The sequence below is a fragment of the Diplotaxodon limnothrissa genome, linkage group LG16 (assembly GCF_057381915.1).
Source record: "Diplotaxodon limnothrissa isolate DT_005_m linkage group LG16, D_limnothrissa_male_GT1.1, whole genome shotgun sequence".
Classification (NCBI taxonomy): domain Eukaryota; kingdom Metazoa; phylum Chordata; class Actinopteri; order Cichliformes; family Cichlidae; genus Diplotaxodon; species Diplotaxodon limnothrissa.
The window spans coordinates 39,513,461-39,532,234 of NC_140611.1; the positions used below are offsets into that span (position 1 = coordinate 39,513,461).

At 47.9% G+C, this 18,774-nt stretch overlaps 3 protein-coding genes across 3 annotated transcripts; all 3 read right to left on the reverse strand.

Moving 5' to 3' along the window:
* Positions 1 to 903: 903 nt before the first annotated feature.
* rmp64 (ribonuclease MRP subunit p64) lies at positions 904 to 7,502 on the reverse strand. Its single transcript, XM_085374909.1, has 8 exons — positions 7,417 to 7,502; positions 7,127 to 7,281; positions 3,241 to 3,329; positions 2,811 to 2,939; positions 2,597 to 2,674; positions 2,050 to 2,503; positions 1,753 to 1,967; positions 904 to 1,674 (listed from the first exon to the last, which is right to left on the reverse strand). The coding sequence occupies exons 1-8, from the start codon at positions 7,499 to 7,501 to the stop codon at positions 1,371 to 1,373; spliced, it is 1,509 nt and encodes a 502-aa protein (XP_085231035.1). The 5' UTR covers position 7,502; the 3' UTR covers positions 904 to 1,370.
* A 964-nt stretch (positions 7,503 to 8,466) lies between these two features.
* tex30 (testis expressed 30) lies at positions 8,467 to 11,957 on the reverse strand. Its single transcript, XM_085373868.1, has 5 exons — positions 11,927 to 11,957; positions 9,578 to 9,814; positions 9,415 to 9,466; positions 8,861 to 9,075; positions 8,467 to 8,688 (listed from the first exon to the last, which is right to left on the reverse strand). Exons 1-5 carry the CDS (start codon positions 11,942 to 11,944, stop codon positions 8,518 to 8,520), a joined length of 693 nt encoding a protein of 230 aa, XP_085229994.1. The 5' UTR covers positions 11,945 to 11,957; the 3' UTR covers positions 8,467 to 8,517.
* An 814-nt stretch (positions 11,958 to 12,771) lies between these two features.
* poglut2 (protein O-glucosyltransferase 2) lies at positions 12,772 to 18,603 on the reverse strand. Its single transcript, XM_085374908.1, has 10 exons — positions 18,174 to 18,603; positions 16,394 to 16,599; positions 16,044 to 16,249; positions 15,159 to 15,236; positions 14,784 to 14,956; positions 13,835 to 14,072; positions 13,533 to 13,742; positions 13,362 to 13,451; positions 13,078 to 13,182; positions 12,772 to 12,832 (listed from the first exon to the last, which is right to left on the reverse strand). The coding sequence occupies exons 1-10, from the start codon at positions 18,359 to 18,361 to the stop codon at positions 12,815 to 12,817; spliced, it is 1,512 nt and encodes a 503-aa protein (XP_085231034.1). The 5' UTR covers positions 18,362 to 18,603; the 3' UTR covers positions 12,772 to 12,814.
* Between the last annotated feature and the right edge of the window lie 171 nt (positions 18,604 to 18,774).

The window sequence follows — 18,774 nt, forward strand, 5'->3', positions numbered from 1 at the left end:
ATTAGTCCGAGGTTATCGATATTACATTTAAGAAGAACAGCAGGCCTGTGTGGTGATTTTGGTGAACAGGAGAAAGTTCCCTAATGTTACAGAAGTATTACTTTTTTTATTTAAATGATAAATGAGACAAGTGGAATCAAGACTAACCTTCTGCCTCAGCTCAGTTTCTGCTCTCATACATGATGCAGACCTTTACGATTTTCCTCCTGCACCTCTTCCTCACCTCCAGGCTGTGAAAAATAAAAGAGTGGACCCTGACAAACCCAGAAAGTTAAGTATTGTGTTCAAATAGATCTGGCAGTTTGATGTGAGACTGTAACTCAGCCCAGTGAAGCTCTGACGGAGATAAAAGCCGCAGCGTTGGTGCAGATGGGACGACTCCATCTTCTTTGGCAGGTGATGATGAAACATAGTGGCTGTAACAAAACAAACCTTTTAGCTTGTGTGCCGGCTGCTGGTGTCAGAGCAGGACCGGTGCCCGTCTGTCTGCTAACAGAAGCCACTGCAGGCTCTGAGACGCCTTCAGCACAGACTCATTCCTGCTGACACCTGAGCCGTCTCACGCTGCTTCGGCCGCGGGCCGTAGGATGAAAGAATTATTCCGTATTCCCAAAGATGAATCGAGCCTGGAATTTGTCTGTGCGCTGATCCTCGAGCCCACCAGGGGGAGCCAAATACACCAACTACTGTAAAAGCCTTGCTCAGATCTGTAGTGCGTGACTTCGAACATTATTAAAAACTGGCACAGCTGCACAAACGGATTTAAATTTCCTTCAGACAGACAGAAGAAGCACGTAAACATGCTGCCACTGCATGCATGCTTCAAACCATAAGCACAGGCTTCAGTCTGCATGCTCATTAAATAAGCATTCTACTCACACAGTCATATTTCAGCTCCATCAGTTAATTTATTTTCTCTTACATTTGATTTCACACATTCACTGTATCAGGTGTCTAATACTGGGTTGGGTTCATTCATCATGGCTCTGCTTTGAGACTGCAGCCAACATCCTTCAGGCAAGTTCAGGAAACCAGCTCGGCTGGACCTCAGCAGCGACGCTCGCTGTGATCTTTAACCGTTGACGTGCTGTGCATCCACAGATGCTTTACTGCATATCTTGATGCGAACCAGCGGTTACACGTGTGTATGCGAGCAGCTGGAACAGGCGTACCTAATGAAGTGGCTGGTGAGTGTGTGTTCCATGCGTACCCAAATTAAAACAGAATCTTTTAGTCTGGGGGGGTTCAGTTGTTTCCGTGCTTTATAGCTTTTAATGAGAGACACATTAAACATGGCGAGCACAGCTTCTGCTTCCAAACCTGCTCAGACTGTTCGTCTGTCTGTGACCTTAAATCGGCGCTTTCGGGCTTCACAGACCTGCAGAGGCAAAAATGTCATCGATGTCATCGTGAGTGACCGTGCTCCGACACGTCGCCTCTCGAGCGGTCCCGCTTCTCAGGTCGTCCCCGCTAAGTCGAGCTCGTGTCTGTCGTCCCGCCTGCTCTTTCCTTTTTACGCCGCCTCTCATCATAAGCCTCCTGAGAGTATGAAAACGAATTCTCCCGTGGACACGTCTCCTCGAGGCGAGCGAACGTAAGGTCTTTGGCGCTGATCCTTCTGGAGATGAAGCCCAGCAAGCTTCCTTTTTGAAGGTTTGCAGCTTCCTCTGGACGCTGAAGCACGAGAAGAGAGAACATGAGCACCTCTGCAGAACGCTAAAGGAAGACTTCCTGAGAAAGTGTCGCTCTTACTTGTAGCCCGCTGCCTCCAGGCATTTCATCTGCCGGCACTTTAACTGCAGGAAGGTTAAAAGGCGTTTTTCCTTTCCCATCCTCTGGGATTTGCACCAGCGAATCATCTCGTCCACACGGATCTCCAGGTGTGAGAAAGAAGCAGCATCTCTCACCTGCTTCTGGAACTCGTGTCTCCTGTCAGCTCTGCTCGTTTGTTTGGGCGTCGACTTGCCCTCGAGTCGCAAGAAGAAGAAGTAAATACGTGAACATTAGAAACAGTAAAAGTAGAGACGAGTCACGTGCTTGCTCACATACCTCTGTGAAAGTCCTGCACAGCTTGAAAAAAGACTTCCTGTCTGCTGCGAGGCCGACGCCTGGAGAAATATCAGGGATGTGAGTGGGGATGTGGGGAGGTTCACGTCTCACTGAGGTCACGTTTGCGTTGGGAAAAACAGCGCATGAATGCAGACTACCTCTTATAACTGCAACGCCGAGGTCTTCTTTGAGCTTTCTTTTCTGCGTGCAGGTCTTCTTGGCTTCAGCTGGAAGTTTCTTCGCCGCCTGCTTCTTTTCCTGCCGCGCTCTGCTGTGCGCCGCAGGCTTGGTCAATAACAAAGCATCAGAGGGACCGAGGAACTGAGCCAGATCAGCTGGCAGGGAGAAGTCTGTGAGGAAGGGCATGGGCTGGACTCGGGCTACGTCTCTGAGAAGCTCCAGGAGCTGCCGGTAGAGGCCGGACAGGGCGAGCAGCACGCCACGGAAAATCACCCTGAGAACGCACGAAATACAACGTGTTAACACTTTCTGCAGACTTAGTGCGCTCTCTCTCTAAATGCACGTATGCTGCAGAAAACGTCCTGACCACAGACGGCTGAGCATGCTGGTTATCACCACGTTCAGGATGACAAACTCCTCCCACTTCATCTGCTGCTTTGCGAGTCTGAAACAAGCAGCTGTTAAGGGGAAACCTGCAGAGGGCACGAGAGTCAGACTTGGTTCAGATGAAGACATCCGCACGTCGTTCACGCGGAGATCGATGCCGAGTCTGAGAACAGAACGGCCTCACAGAAGGATACGTGAAAGCTCTGCTGCAGCGACGCAGCGTGCAGCTCGTCAGCCGAGCGGCCCCCAGCACTTTGAGACAGATCCACTCCAGCGTGGGCTGACTGGGAACGACACACTGGCCGTCCTTGATGCTCAGCTGCCTAAAACACACAGACACACACCACTGCAGACTGTGGCAGAAACTGACATCCACACAGAATTTCACAGTTTGAATCTCCGTCCTATCTTCTATAAAGACGTCCGTCTGCATGCTGAGAGGACTTCATTCATGCAGTTGCCCACCCCCGGTCTACTGTGGGAATAACACACATTTTCATTGTGCACTCAGTAGATAAAAGCTGAGTGGACTGGTTCATGAATCCGACCTGGTCACAGCAGTGAAGGTTCACGATGAAGACCTGCTCTGCACGTCACACACTTCACAGCGAGCCGCAGACTTACCTCTGGATCCTGTTCGGACACAGATCTGACAGTTCCTGAAGAGCAGCATCGAGCTTCATGTTCTTCAGCCGGTTCACACACTGCTCCACCTTTGAAGGAAGGAACATGTAGGTTAGTCTGCTAGTTGACTAAGGCCAGAACACCGGCCTAGTGAAAACATCTGGATGATCTCCGAGACTTCTGGGAGAACATCCCGTGGCCTGAGGAGACAAAAGCTGAACGTTGGGAGGTTTGAGTCCCGTTACATCTGCATTAAACATAAAGAGAACATCACAGCAGCAGTCGGACACGGCGGTGGGAGCGTGATGGTCTGAGCTGCTCTCTAGGAGAATGTGGGCCCGGCAGTCATGCAGCAGCAGCAGCTCCACCTCTGATTGGCTCTGAAGACAAAATGAAGGTTCTGGAGCGTCCGAGTCAAAGTGTGGACTTAATCAGACCGAGGTGACCATAGACAGGCGCTCATACTGGAAAAGCCTCCAACTATTCAGAGTGGGACAAAGTTCCTCCACAGAGACGTGAAACACTCACCATCAACACACCACAAGGTGTGGACTGCAGTGCTGCTGGGCACAGATACCTCGTCTCCCTTGATAAATACAATCAGCATTAAAAACTGCAGTTTATTTTCACTCAGGTTATCTTTGTATTAAAACTCATCTGAGGACATCGATCAGTGAAGGACAAACAGCAGTCTGTGGAGGCTCACTGATAACTTATGCTGGAGGTCTTTCTGATGCTGTGACTCTGGAGACATTCAGGGAGCTGTCAGGCTGTCAGTCTGATTACAGCTGTTTTATTGTCCCCAGAGTCACAAACACGCAGCCTTTCATCCTGTTAATCATGATTTCCGTGTCTGTGATGTTACATGTAACAACAGTCTGAGGCTGAACCTGGATCGGGGTGAACTGGGGATGCATCGATCCCATATACAGCACCGGCCTGATCCTGACCTAAATGACTTGATCAGATATCAGGAGAAATAAAAAGTGTAGCCCGATCCTTTAAATATTACAAAAGTGCCTCATGAAGCTTGCGACACGGCATAACCGAGGTCGTGACCTTAGCACGTCGGAGCAGTATGTGTCATGCGATAGAGCGGTCGTTGTGTGCGAGACCTGTCGGCGGCGTGGAGTTACTTCAGACTGAAAGAAGAAAATAGGAAGATGTGGTAGCAGCGTTGGGAACTTTAACACCACAAACATGATTAAACACTCACAGAAATACCAAATACAGGAGCACACAGAGTTTATCCAGTGACTCAGTACAGAGTAGGGATGGGTACCGGTGTCCGGTGCCATGATGGCACCGGTTCTGACATAAACGGTAGTAACCAGACCGAAAAGCAGCGCACATTTCGGTGCTTTATTTCGGTGCTTTTTTTTTCCTGAGCTGTGATACACTTTAGATTCTAGCCAATCATTTTACGTTTCCGAGGATAGTAGGCGGGGCCAGGTACGTACGTTCTGTTAGAGCAGAGCTACAGATTAAAAATGCCCAAGGCAAAGCGGTCAAAGTCTGGCTGTACTTCACAGCAAAATATGCAAACTCAGCAGCAACAAGTGCTTTAAGCTGATACTGTGATACTGTCAAAGGAGGTAACACCTCGAATCTGATGAAACACCTGGTGACGCGTAGCGTTTTTTTTTTAAAGCTGAAAAATGCGCCGTATTTGATAGCTTGCTGCGAGACCTCACACCGAGCACATCTACTGCGGGTGGGTTGCCTGTTATGCAACATCCCCCAAAAACCCGAAGAGGAGAGTCCTGGCCCCTAGCCCTGCCAGTGTAGCAGGAATGATGAGGATGATGATGCAGCAGCAGCCGTTCTTCTCTGCGTGAGTAGCTAATTTACGTTGAGTAGGCTAACCACGTTATTACATTAATGCAGGTAAGGTGAACTAGCAAACATCATCATAGCTACATGCGGCTGTCTTCTTGTTTGATGGCAGATACTCCCTTCACCCTGGCTAAAAAGGCTAAAATGACCAAAGAAAAAGTGGAAAACAGTTAAACATGAGAGGTTTTTGGACAAAGTTTGTGTTTTTTCCATTGTTTAAGCACTGCTTCCAGCCAAGAGTGATGCCATATATGCCCCATAGCTGCAGAAAAGGCTAACATTGTTATCTTTTTACAAAAAAACAGCTGAACATGAGAGGTTTTTGGACAAAGTTTGTGTTCTCCATTCTTTAAGCACCGGTTTGAGCACCGTTTAAGCACCGGCACCGTTTCAAAAGTACCGGTTTGGCACCGGTATCGGATAAAACCTAAACGATACCCATCCCTAGTACAGAGTTCATCCAGGCCTCCAACACGAAGCAGAAAAGTATCAACAAACGCTTTTGGAAAACATTCAGAGTCGCGAGAAACTCCGTCCAGAAAGCAACAAAGCAAAGCTGATAACAGAGAAAACTGCTGAATTTGTTGTACTCGATGAGCACAACACGTGTTATTAATCTGTCTCTTTATCCTGTCTTCCTTCTGTCACCCCAACCAATCACAGCAGATGGCCCCGCCCCTCCCTGAGCCTGGTTCTTCCGGAGGTTTCTTCCTGTTAAAAGGGAGTTTCTCCTTCCCACTATGGGCGATCGTGGCTCAAGAGTTGGGAGTTCGCCTTGTAATCGGAAGGTTGCCGGTTCGAGCCCCGGCTCTGACAGTCTCGGTCGTTGTGTCCTTGGGCAAGACACTTCACCCGTTGCCTACTGGTGGTGGTCAGAGGGCCCGGTGGCGCCAGTGTCCGGCAGAATGTGTAAAGCGCTTTGGGGTCCATAGGGACTAGTAAAGTGCTGTACAAATACAGGCCATTTACTTGCTCATAGGGGGGTTTCTCTGTATGTATTACTGTAGGGTCTACCTTACGATATAAAGCGCCCTGAGGCGACTGGCGCTGTATAAATAAAGCTGAACTGCATTTCTGTTGTGGGAAATGTCAGTTTTTGGTGCTTAAAGGAGCATTGTGAGCCTCGCTACGTGCTGCCAAACCAACGTTTCATTAAAGGCATAATCAATCAATCAATCAAGTTGTTGAATACAAACATTATTTTGTGATGATATTGGGCTTCATGTGTTTTTCAGAACTTTGCATAAAACTGCGTTTTGAATGTTACTTTAAATACTTAGATCTAAAGTTGGAATTTGTAATGTTCTTGGATACCGGTGATGACGTTTGTTTCAAAGCTTTAAATAAAAAGATCAGCTGAGCTGAGCAGTATTTTGGCTGCTTACAAGTATAATAGAAGAACTTTAGTCGTTTTTTTGCTTTTTTTAAATCTTAATATGACATTTATGACTAAAAGCAGACTATACCGGAGTCATATCGGTATCCAAATCTATGACATCAGTATAGGACATACAGACGTGGCGTCATCCATCCCTACTGTGAACGACAGGCTGCCTGGCTGCATGGAGGAGGAACATGTTGTCGTCGTGTTGGTGTTGTTCCCACATCATCATGAAAATGTTGTTCCAGGATCAACATTGCAAGTGACCAATCACATTGTTGTGACGTTATTCTTTTGCGCGCCAAGCCATTCGTGCATTTATGAAATTCCAATGTTGCAAGGACAATATCAGTTCTGCTCAGCGTTTATTAAAGGGTTACGGTCAGGGTCAGGGTCCGTTGATCGGCGGACAGAGGCGGTTTCTCGCAGCTTAAGTACAGTTTTTTGTTTTACGGCGGTTTTTCCCGAAGTCGCAGAAGTATGACGTCACAACATTCTGATTGGTCACTTGCAATGTTGATCCTGGAACAACATTTAGTATGTTGATCTGGGAACAACACCAACACGACGATATCACCTGTACGTGACTCGGAGCTCAGGTGGGCGCGCTCCGAGTTGCCCTGAGCTCTTAATGAACACACCCACGGTTGCCCTGGAGACAGCGCTCACCTGCTTCAGTGCCTTGAACGTCTTGTTGCCCCGGTAGCTGTTGTTCAGGACGTACAGCAGCTCGTACAGCAGCCTGACCTCCGTCTGAAGCATCTCACTGCGGAGCAGCTTCAGCACATTTTCGCGCTCCGTCAGCAGCGTTTCAACGTCTGCAGCTGCACAAACACAAACACCATCATCATCGTCACCTCACAGCCACGCGGCGCCGAGTCCTGGCTCTCCCACGTGGGTCGCATGCGGCGTGTTATTTCGCACACAGCACGTCAGTGACCGCGCGCTGCGGCTCGTACCTGTCTGTGCGGTGAAGGGCACGCGGACAGCGGACACGGCGCTGGGAAAAGGGACGTTGACTCTGTTCCAGAGCTCCACGGCCATGCTCGAGTCTGCCTGAAAAACAAAATACGACCCGGAAGTCCCACAGCCAATGGCGTACGAGCACGCGTAAACGTCATCGTCTGTGTTAAAGGCACCGCAGTCGCCGAGTGTGCTCTGCTAAAGTACTTACAACACAAATGATTCCTCCGAACTGATCAGAACAAAAGCGTAGAAACAATAAAGGCCAATAAATATTAAAATTATGAAAACACAACGAGGATAATGACAATAAACGTGTTTTAATAGAGCAATGGATTATTAACACAGCATTTGTAAACATATACGTTATTCCTGTTTGCACACAATAACAGAATAATTATTTCATCCAAACAAACACGGTGAGGGTCAAAACTGAAGCCCCTGAAAAAGTGACCTTTATACTGAAACACAGCACAAACCACCGCTGTGCCACAAGGTGCTGTCAGGAGAACAGCACTTTATTGTGACAGTACAGGCAGGAAGCAAGCACTCAACTTCAAACCGAGGGTCGTCTTCCACTTTACACTCATAGAGGAACTTCAGCGAGGGGTCGATGTGAAAACCTCCATGTGAAAGAGTTCCTTTCAGCTCCTCTCACAAACCGACAGCATCATCATCACCTCGGTGTTCTCCTTTGTGCTGCAGGCGGCCTCTGAGGGGCTCCTCCTGACCCATAAACCAGGACTGTTCTTATGTAACACATTAAGGCTCCTCAATCCCAAACAAACGTCTTCTCGTGTACAACTCCTGAACTGTTTGTTGCATAGTTTTTAGTGCTGCTAAAGGTAGTCTGTGCAGCAGAAAAACACCTTTAAACTGTAATGAGTTATGACTTCAGATGAATACGGAGAGGAAGTGTGAGGAAGAGTAATGTCTGCACAGACTGATTTATCAACATTCATCACCATGTTGCACATTAAGATTCGGGTTTCACATACTGTGCAGAATAAAAGCTCCCCATGTGTTCACACAGACGCCCACTGTGAAATACTGCCATCGTTTATTGGAACAAAAGCAACAGATTTAACGAGAGGACATTAAGGGGCCTGTGCCGCCTGATTCCTGATCCAAGAGATGACTTTTAGGTTCACTTCCTCCATCACGGACACCTCAGAACGGCCTTTCACCTTCAGTCCATGGCTGCCTCCTCGTAGCCACAAAATCTCAACCTGAGCTTTCATTTCTTTCACCGTCGTGTCAAAGTGAACCTGAGCGAGGACACAGAGCAGAGTGAGCACTGCAGCACGTCCCAAGAGCAATGTCCCGTTACACAGATGCATCAGAACTACATGCAAACAGAACAGCAACAATGAGCACACAGGACAGTCTTCTAATAGTTTAATAAGGAAACATGCATTAGGTATGAATCTCATTCCTCACCCTGTCACACATGTCGTCCTCAGTGCCCGACACAAACAGCACACGCGTGTGCGCCGGCAGCACCCTTAGATCTTCGCTCCGTTGGCGGTGTGCATGCGTCTGTCCTGGGGGGTGCAGGGGGAAAGACAAGCAGATCACACCCTCCACCGCGGCCTCGGATTCCTCGCTCAGTCGCCTAGCTAAAGCTGCAGCCGCACGACACCCCATCGACCTGCCTGTGGAAACGTCACAGTGTTCAAGGACTCCCACTCAGTTATTTCTACACTGCTGCATGTCCTCGTCTTCACTTGAAACATAGATGGAGGTTCAGAGGTGAAGATGTGGTATCTGGTGATGTCATCAGTTAAAGGCAGGCGCTCATGGACAGAGTGCGGTCTTTAAGCCCCGGACATCAACGTGGGGTCTGTTTTACCACATTAACATGCTTCCCACCAAAGTAAACTGTTAAGGTACAACAACACTTTGCAAACTGAAGTACGTGAGACAAAATGACCCGACAGCGTTTCTGCTCTGAGCTCTTCCTCTTTTGTTTTGAACATCTTAAGGCTTCTTACCTCCAAAAAAGACGCGTTTTACTGTGAACCTCTGCAGTGACTTCAGGTAGTCCTACAGGTGGAAACACGTTAAACAGCACACGTTACATCATACTGGTGCTCTACAAAAAACGTGTAATATTGCACGTAAAGCAGTGAGTGCAGTTTTGACTTTAACACGTACCCACACAGCAGTGTACGCCTTCAGCCTGTGAGCCAGGTTCAAACCTTTGCATGTAAAGCGCAGGCACAGGAAACCGTGTGATGCCAGCTGGTGAGCCAGAGAAACCAGCTGACTGAAGTTCATGTCTCCCCCGGCTCCGTGCGTGAGGATCACGGCGGTGTGAGCGTCCGACATGGCGGCAGGGACGCACAGGGCAGCATCTAAAGATTTGGCCCCAAACGGCACCTTCACCGCCTCCTGAAAGCCAGCGAGCACCGATTCAGCACCTCACAGCCAACCATTCTCTCTCCCGACCTTTACAGAGCAGTGAATGGTAAATGGCCTGTATTTATATAGCGCTTTACTAGTCCCTAAGGACCCCAAAGCGCTTTACATATCCAGTCATCCACACATTCACACACTGGTGATGGCAGCTACATTGGAAGGGGACATCCACATTAAGGGGACGGCTGTGGAGCGTGTGAGCAGCTTCAAGTTCCTGGGAGTCCACATCTCCGAGGATCTCACCTGGACGACCAACTGCTCCAAGCTGGTCAAGAAGGCTCACCAGCGCCTCTTCTTCTTGAGGACTCTGAGGAAGAACCACCTGTCCTCAGACATCCTGGTGAACTTCTATCGTTGCACCATCGAGAGCATCCTGACCAACTGTATAACAGTCTGGTACGGGAACTGCTCTGCCTCGGACCGGAAGGCGTTGCAGAGGGTCGTGAAAACTGCCCAGTGCATCGCCAGAGCACCACTTCCTGCCATAAAAGACATCTACAGGAAGCGGTGTCTGAAAAGGGCTGGGAAAATCATCAGAGACCCCAGTCACCCATCACATGGACTCTTCACCTCCCTGCCCTCTGGGAGGCGCCACAGGAGCCTCCGGACTAAGACCACCAGGTACCGGAACAGCTTCTTCCCCACAGCTGTCAGACTCCTGAACTCTGCCTCCTGACATCTGACCCACGTTAAACTCATGGACTGAACATACACACCCCCACAATGGACAACTGTACCCTCAAACACACAATAATAACATGGACTGAACCACCACTCACAACCACTAGCACTTTATATAGCCTCTGTAGAAACTATCTACACCCTCACTTATCTTAACTGCACTACTGTATAGCTCTGTGTAAATAATCATTCTGTACATTCGATAATCTTTAATCCTACAACTGTTTACAACTTGCATAGTTCCCATTTCTGTATAGCTGTATATCTCAGATTCTGTAAAGTTATTTATTTCATATTCTGTATAGTTTTTCATATTTATATCCTGTTCATATCCTGTACATAGCTTGTACTCACTACAGCCTGTACATACTTATAGTTATAGAATATTCACAACATACTTCATACCGTGTACATTATAACATACCATAATAGACCCATTTCTGTAATATACTCACATATCTATATTATTGCTAATATATATTGTAATATATCTATATCACTAAAGCACTTCTGGATGGATGCAAACTGCATTTCGTTGCCCTGTACCTGTGCATGTGCAATGACAATAAAGTTGAATTCTATTCTATTGTAGCCACAGCCAGCCTGGGGCGCACTGACAGAGGCGAGGCTGCCGGACACTGGCGCCACCGGGCCCTCTGACCACCACCAGTAGGCAACGGGTGAAGTGTCTTGCCCAAGGACACAACGACCGAGACTGTCCAAGCCGGGGCTCGAACCGGCAACCTTCCGATTACAAGACGAACTCCCAACTCTTGAGCCAGTGAAGGTGATTACATGGTGATACTTGAAAAATCAGAAGTCTTATCTCAAGCTGACTCTGACTCACTGGTCCATCACATCCAGCAGATTACTGTAACACTCTCCAGATCATCAGCTCATTCATCCTCACACACACGTGACCACATTACTCCACACCACTTCCACACTGGCTCCCTGCGACCTTTACGATCCTTCTGATAGTTCATACAGCTCTCTGTGGTTTGGTCCGTGTCTCTAACCCAGTCACACCTGTCAGGTCATCAGCTGCTCCAGAGCCAGAGCTCGGGGCTGGAGGTGCTTCACTTACTGTGGTCCTGATCTTTGGAACCAGCTGCCTGCTGGTCTGAGATCAGTTCCAGCCACGCTCTTATTCAAAATCAGACTCGAAACCTTTGAATTCCCCGAGGCTTACACTTCCTGCTGCGCTCACTGCCTACAGGCTTTGTAACCTGCGCAGGTGTTTGTGTGTTTGTGAAGCACACCGAGCCCACAGGACGTGGCGCGCGCTAGCCTCTCGTGCACCCGTCCTCTCGGTGCTCCGGGCTCCGCTCCTGGTTCGAGTTCCGTTTCATTCTAACCTGACTCTGGTTTCTGACATGTTTGCTTTTTATTTTTCATATTTACCTCCAGAAACGTCTCCATCACAAGCAGCTTCTTCTCTGGAACACCGAGGACTTCAATACGTATTAGTGACACCTAGCGGGGAGGAGTGGTCACTACAGCGTCACCAAACCTGTATCTAAAGTACTTTTTATTAAAAAAATAAATAAATGGTTTGAAATGTTTGTTATGTTTCATTAAAATTATTTGTTTCAGATTGTTCGCTTTTTAATATATCTTTATCCAGTGGACGTACTGGAAACGCAGCATCATACTTCATAATGGTCAGTCTCTGTAACACTTCCCTTCCTTCCCAGTCATCCTGCACACTGGCACATTGTTGGATATTACTGACATCTGATCAATTGAAACATCACCCTATACTCTCTATCATGTTTCATACTTTCAGTTTTATCCATGTCTGAGCATCTTTGATTTTATACGTTTGATTTTATATATCAGGATAAATATCTCAGCAAAAATATCACTTTGTACAGGGCAGTGACTCCTCACCAACAGCGACTCAATGCTTTGTGGTTCAAATCTAAACCATGCAACAGGGTAATGGTCAGTTATAAACAGCAGCATTAACTTTATGACACTTCCGTTTGTTTACTTTTTCACAAGGATACGATTTTTATTTTAAATGTTTTCCGTTCTGTTTTATCCGTCAGGTAAACTGAAGGCGTGGCCACGGCTGATTTTCCAACAGGCACAGCGGTCAGCTGCTCAACCTCAGGGCTGACACTAAACCTCACTGAGTAAATAATCTGACATCAGAGAGAAAAACACGCTCTGAACACATTAAAAGCATTTATTGAAAAATAAGAATCAGATATTCAAACCATAGTCATACAATTGATTGGCACTTTAAAAGAAAAGGCTGTCAGTTATGAAGTGGGAGGAGCTCAGTCACAGTTCATCCTTCACCTGAAAAACAAACATGAAAACACTCCTGTTAGAACAGCACGTTGGTCCAAACGTTCACTCTAACGTGGCTTCTTGGTGGTTGCAGTGACGCCTCACGTACACCAGATGGCGCCACAGACTGTAGAATAATAAAACTATCCCAGATTTAACGTTGTTTCCTCTTCTTAACGTGCAAAAAGTAAAATAAGATCATTCGGATCTGCAGACAAGCTGCAGAGCAAACAAAGCAGTTGGGTGTTTCTCACGTTTGTCCTGTGGCAGGAACATGGGAACAGGTCATCAGCAGGCTGCTCCACGACTTCCATGTCCTTCCGGATCTTCGGCTCGGTGACCTGGAGTTTGGCGTAGTCCTAGTTCGCACGCATAAATATGACATGTGAGGGAAGTGCGACACATTTACATCGGTCCGAATGAAGAATGATCAGCATTGTGTCAGTGCGACGCAGCGCGAGCACAGTAAGACTGCGTGAGTAGTAACATTGTATACTTTTTCAGTCGTGCAGTAACTCTGAAACTGTAATCACATTACCTTGATCAGTATGTAGTAATAACAGAAGATGGTGTCCCCCATGAGGTGACTGCGGGCAAACTGCTGACCTGCGAGAGCAATTTTCTTTGCCTGAAAGAAGAAAACAAAATGACACCACCTTCACTCGTCATTAGTGAAACCAGCGAGGATCCAGTCACGTGTTCTCGTCACCTCTTCGTCGTGGTCACGCGCCCACTGGATCTTCTCCAGCAGGTCTCTCAGGTCTGCCCTGACAGGGATGTAGTGCTCCCACGCTCGAAGCTGCTTGTAGAAATGTTCGTAGTACCCAGAATCCTGCTTCAGGACCACGCTGTCCCCCGCCAGCAGGTACGGCAGCCGATAAGCTGCCACAGTGCCATCAATGTTGATTTGGTACTTGTACTGGTGATGCATGGACACAATGAAAACACACACATTAGCATAAGAATATCTGACGTAATAAAAGCGTTTTTATGGAATATAATTCATCTCACCTTGAAAAAGTCAAAAAACGAAACATGTTTGACGAGCGGCCCGTAGAGGCTCTCGTCGTGTTTGAAGAAGAAGAAATTAGTAAAGGCGGCGTCTATGATGTGCGGGTGAGCCCTCGAAAGCTTGACCAGCTCCAGGCGCTCCTGTCGGCTGTCCCGCCCCCTCCAGAAGGCGGTGGCGTTCTTCTCGGGCCACGGCGGCCCCGTGTTGGCCTGAACCGACATCATGTCCAGGCTCACCCTGTACGGCAGAGGACGTGCTGAATGTTACATCCTCTGCAGTTTGTGAGATCACTAACCTCACAGGTGAGGGTCCAACATTAAACAGCTCTCATCATCACACCTGCATTAAATATCAACTCAAACAGCAGCAAGGTGAGAGGAGGAAATGCAGGTTCATACTGCAGTCTGCTTACTGACGGCCTCAGTGATGGCAGAGCACGCGTACATGAAGAGGAGCAGGAACCAGGTGACCCTGAATCCTCCCTTAGTTATGCTGCAATAGACGTAGGCTGCCGGGGGATTCCCATGATGCACTGGGGGTTTCTTCTTCTCTCACTATGTGTTAGCAGACCTCTCTGCACTGAATCATATCTGTTATTAACCTCTGTCTCTCTTCCACAGCATGTCTTTATCCTGTCTTCCTTCTCTCACACCAACCAATCACAGCAGATGGCCCCGCCCCTCCCTGAGCCTGGTTCTGCTGGAGGTTTCTTCCTGTTAAAAGGGAGTTTTTCCTTCCCACTGTCGCCAAAGTGCGTGCTCATAGGGGGTCATATGATTGTTGGGTTTTTCTCTGTATGTGCTATAATAGGGTCGACCTTACAATATAAAGCGTCTTGAGGCGACTGTTGCTGTGATTTTGTGCTATGTAAATAAAACTGAATTGAATTTACTGCCAGTTTCCGTGGTAACGTAGCAATACTTTAGCTGAATCCACACAGAGCTTTACCTCCCCATGGTCTCCAGGACGGACTCGGTCAGGTCATAGGTCGGCATGACGATATCTCTGGTGTTATTGGAGCCACACCAGGAGAAGATGGGATGAAGCTTCTCGGGAGGCTTCCTCTTCTCCAACGGCCAGTCACCGAGATTAACAAAGAACTCCACATCAGGGAGCCGCACCTGAAAATGTTTCATGATAATCATTACTGTTGCCACCGTCTGATCGCATATCTGCACTGATGATGACGATGATAACCAGCATGCACTGCACCAGTTGTGTCTGAACGTTTCATCCCTGATGCATCAACATATACAGACATTAAAATCAAAGTGTGTTTCTGGTCGTCTGAGCGACGGCTGAGTAAACGTAAACACGGATTACCTTTCTGGTGAGAGACAGCAGGACGGCATCCATAAAGATTCTAAACCCGACATGTTCCCCAAATGTCCTCACGTAGATCTAAAGACAACAGAAACACATTACAGAAAACAGCTGCTCACCAATCCAAGATTACCTTCACAGGTAATAGATTACACCGCTGCACAGGATTACAGGAGTCAGTGGCAGCTGAGTCGTTACTGCAATGATACAGTGACTTCAGTATTTCATTAAACTATAAAGAAAACAGACAGAGCTGTAAAATGATGCAGACATTAAAATAATTAAACAACTCGGCATGCTGGGAAATGTGGGAATGACTTTATTCCTTCTCGTTCATTTAAAGTGTTCAGATATGAAGTGAACACAGAGCAACAGAAACCCTGAAGCGTGACACTCGTCACATTCACCTCTGATAAAGGGACTCAGCTGCACTCACACACACAGTATGAAATGCAGTAGCAAAGTACTACTGTAGTAGTTTTTACTACTAAAAGCATCAATTTCACTTTACCACAGTCATACCTTTAGAGGGAACTAGTCATGGAAGCGGATACGTTCCTGAATATTCTCATGTAATGCGAGCAGTGTGTGAACCGGGCTTTAGACTCATCGCTATCACAGCAGCACTCATGCACACCTGGCTCTGCTCTTACAGGTGAGTCACACAGCTCCAGGGTCCAGGATGAAGGAACATTACCCTTCATATTCTTCCCTTCTACACTCACCTTTGGATCTGATGTGTGTCCAGAGGCCTACATGGTGTCGTGGTTTAAGAAGGCCTGGCTGGATGACTGAGAGGCCCACAAGCTGACTTTCTCAGCTTCCTCTCAGGTAAAACATAAACACCTATGATACGTCTGTGTTTGTTTCCCCAGGTGGAATCACCTTGTTGTCTTTGACGGTGTAGTGGCAGAGGCTCTGCCGCTGTCCGAAGCGCTGTGGGATCTCCTGTGCGTTACGATCTGGGTCGACACTCGGGTAAAAGGACAGGTCCCTCTCTATCTGTGCGAAGGACGGAGGGCAGTGCATGTGGGCCTCCCACGCAGAGCCGCTCTCCCGGGGACAGTCGCATCCCTCGTGATAGACCGGGCCTGCAGACGACAACACTGACTCATTAAGTTTCTGGATCCAGCAAAAACAGCAGGTGAAGACTCAGGATTGGAGCGTGAGCAGGAATCAAGTCCATGATGTCATTTATCAGAGTGAACATCGCAGCTTCACGGACCGCGCCCTACCTTTGAGAACAAACGGTGACTTGGCAACGTGCTCGTTCTTCAGCAAAACGTGGACGTGAAGCTCCGAGTAGGTGGCGTACATTCGGTAGCGGACCAGGAATGAGCCATCCCGACGATCCAGGACCTGGATCCAAATCCTGGTGAACTGCTCCACAGGAGACACAATCTTTACTTCAAAGGTTTTCTCACCAGGTGATGCAGTCAAACTGTGGGAGGAGGGAGAATACAAAGATATCTACTGCTGCTCAGGAGGACAGCATCTCATCTTATAACAACAAATACGAGCCGATGTTTACAAAGCAGCGGACTGAACCTTTGCCAGTTCATCATCGTATGGTTCATTTCAGCGCTCACTCACAGTTTATACTCTCTACATACAAGAAGGTTTAAAGTTTGCGTGTCACAGAAAACATCTGTGCCGTGGTGGTCTCCTAACAGATGTGTCTGGGTAACTTGGATCGTCACTCAGAGTAACAACTTGTGCACTGTTTTTTATGGTTGGGTGCACTTTTTGCACAGTCAGTGTGTCTGCACCAGCTCACGGTGCAGTAATGACTGTAGCAGGCATGATCACCACAGAGAGGAGGCACCTTTGATAAGCTCCTGCAACTGTGTGATGAAAAAGGTCATTGGAGGCCGTCTGACATCGTCCTGCCTGTGGTTTGTCTGTCATATCTGCCCTCACAGGTCAAAACTTCAGATTTAACACCACACTTTATTTTATATAGTGTTCTTTTGTAGTCATGCAGGTTTTTTTGGCTTATAAGTACAAATAGATAAGATAAAATGTTCTCTAAAGGTTCTCTTGAGCAATAGTTCTCCAGTTTTCTGAAGGTGTCTCAGTGTTTTTCTTTGGACACCCCATCAAAGGAGCTCTGATTCAAGCATAAAAATCCACCGAGCGATGGTCACACTTCACTGAAGCCTCATCAGAGAAGATTCAGTGAAGGACGGCTGAAGGGAAACAGGAGGAAAGGCTGAGGCTGAAAATGACACCAGAACTGGACTGAAGGTCAGAGGAACAGGTGTGATGGAGAGATGGATCCACATCATGGTCAGTGTGTACGAGGAGGTCAGGAGGAGGTCCAGCAGTGAGAGTCTGCAGCCATCTGTGAAGCACGGTGGAGGCTGTGTCATGGTTTCAGGTTCTTTGATAAACTGATGAATTACAGAGTCTGATCCACCACGCAGGAACATCTGGAAACATCTCTTTAGCATGACACTCGGACCTCAGCTCCACTGAAGCAGTGTGGGATCATCCTGACAGAGAACACAAGCAAAGGCAGAAACATCCGAGGAAGAGCTTTGACTGTCCTTCAGGAAGCCTGGAGAACAGTTCCTGAAGATCCTCACAGAGCTGCTCAGAGAGCTCAGACTGTGCTGAACAATAAAGCGGTCATACTAAATATTCACTCGGACGCTTTTTGCAATCACATAAACTCTTTCTTTGCTGCATTTCCATATTTATCAGCAAATTCGTGTCCCCTTTCTCTTCTAATATAAAGAACAGAGAGGTTTGACATGGCACTGGATATCTGATAGTGACACAGAGGAGATACGGAGGAGACTCAGAGACAGACGTGATTTTGCACACAGCTACATTCAGACCTTTGGTACTTCTGACTGTTAAATCACACCTGCGTGGTCACATGTGAGGTCTCCGGCTTGCACATGCGCATGATAATGAGAAAACCAGTGATGTGATTCTGACACCCCGATACGACAGTAAACTCCAGGCTCTGCAGCTGGAGTCGCATACCACAGGCCTCGCATTACTCACTTTTTCCCCGAGCTGTCCGCCGCCTGTATGTAGAAGAATCGAGCTGGAAGGACGACGCTAGCCTCCAGCCCGGGTCCCCATACTAAAGTGTTCGCAGCGCTGGGGGCCGAGCCCGCCTGAGACCCCCGCAGGTCATGCCCGAGCACAGCCAGACAGAAGAGCAGCCACCACGGCCGCAGTGCAGACATACCGGCCAATGCGCAGGCTCACACGGGTTACAGTCGTGCGAGCTCTCGGCCTCTGCCGGCCCAAACTGCCATTGTTCGTTCAACTCTGTGAAAACTGAGCGGACGGACTGAAGTCAGTGTGCAGCGTGTGAACTTCGCTTCGCTCCATCTACACTCACACGACTCACCGCAGACACCGCATTTCACATCCGGTTAGAACGAGCGCGGTGTCGCTGTTTCAGGAACGTTAACGCTGCTAGCACACCGGCAGCTAACTCAAAAAAATCTTTTACAGTCGAGTAAACAATTAGCTGAATGAAAGGGGGCGGGACAACAGAGCGCGTTGTGAGACCCGATTGGCCAAGAGACCGATGGAGCTCCAGGTGTAAATGTGATTGGACGGAAACACGGAAGTTAAAGTCTTGGGTACATGC

Excerpts from the sequence above, each read along its gene's own strand:
- poglut2 (XM_085374908.1), bottom strand. The coding sequence starts at position 18,361 with ATGTCTGCACTGCGGCCGTGGTGGCTGCTCTTCTGTCTGGCTGTGCTC. Across the intron at positions 16,250-16,393 it reads GTCACCGTTTGTTCTCAAAG|GCCCGGTCTATCACGAGGGA; the intron begins GTAGGGCGCGGT and ends TGTCGTCTGCAG. Across the intron at positions 15,237-16,043 it reads ACACCGTCAAAGACAACAAG|ATCTACGTGAGGACATTTGG; the intron begins GTGATTCCACCT and ends TGTTGTCTTTAG.
- rmp64 (XM_085374909.1), bottom strand. The coding sequence starts at position 7,501 with ATGGCCGTGGAGCTCTGGAACAGAGTCAACGTCCCTTTTCCCAGCGCC. Across the intron at positions 2,940-3,240 it reads TGTCCGAACAGGATCCAGAG|GCAGCTGAGCATCAAGGACG; the intron begins GTAAGTCTGCGG and ends TGTGTGTTTTAG. Across the intron at positions 1,675-1,752 it reads CTGGAGGCAGCGGGCTACAA|CGTCCAGAGGAAGCTGCAAA; the intron begins GTAAGAGCGACA and ends CTCGTGCTTCAG.
- tex30 (XM_085373868.1), bottom strand. Across the intron at positions 9,076-9,414 it reads AAAACGCGTCTTTTTTGGAG|GCAGGTCGATGGGGTGTCGT; the intron begins GTAAGAAGCCTT and ends ACGTTTCCACAG. Across the intron at positions 8,689-8,860 it reads AGGACGACATGTGTGACAGG|GTTCACTTTGACACGACGGT; the intron begins GTGAGGAATGAG and ends GTCCTCGCTCAG.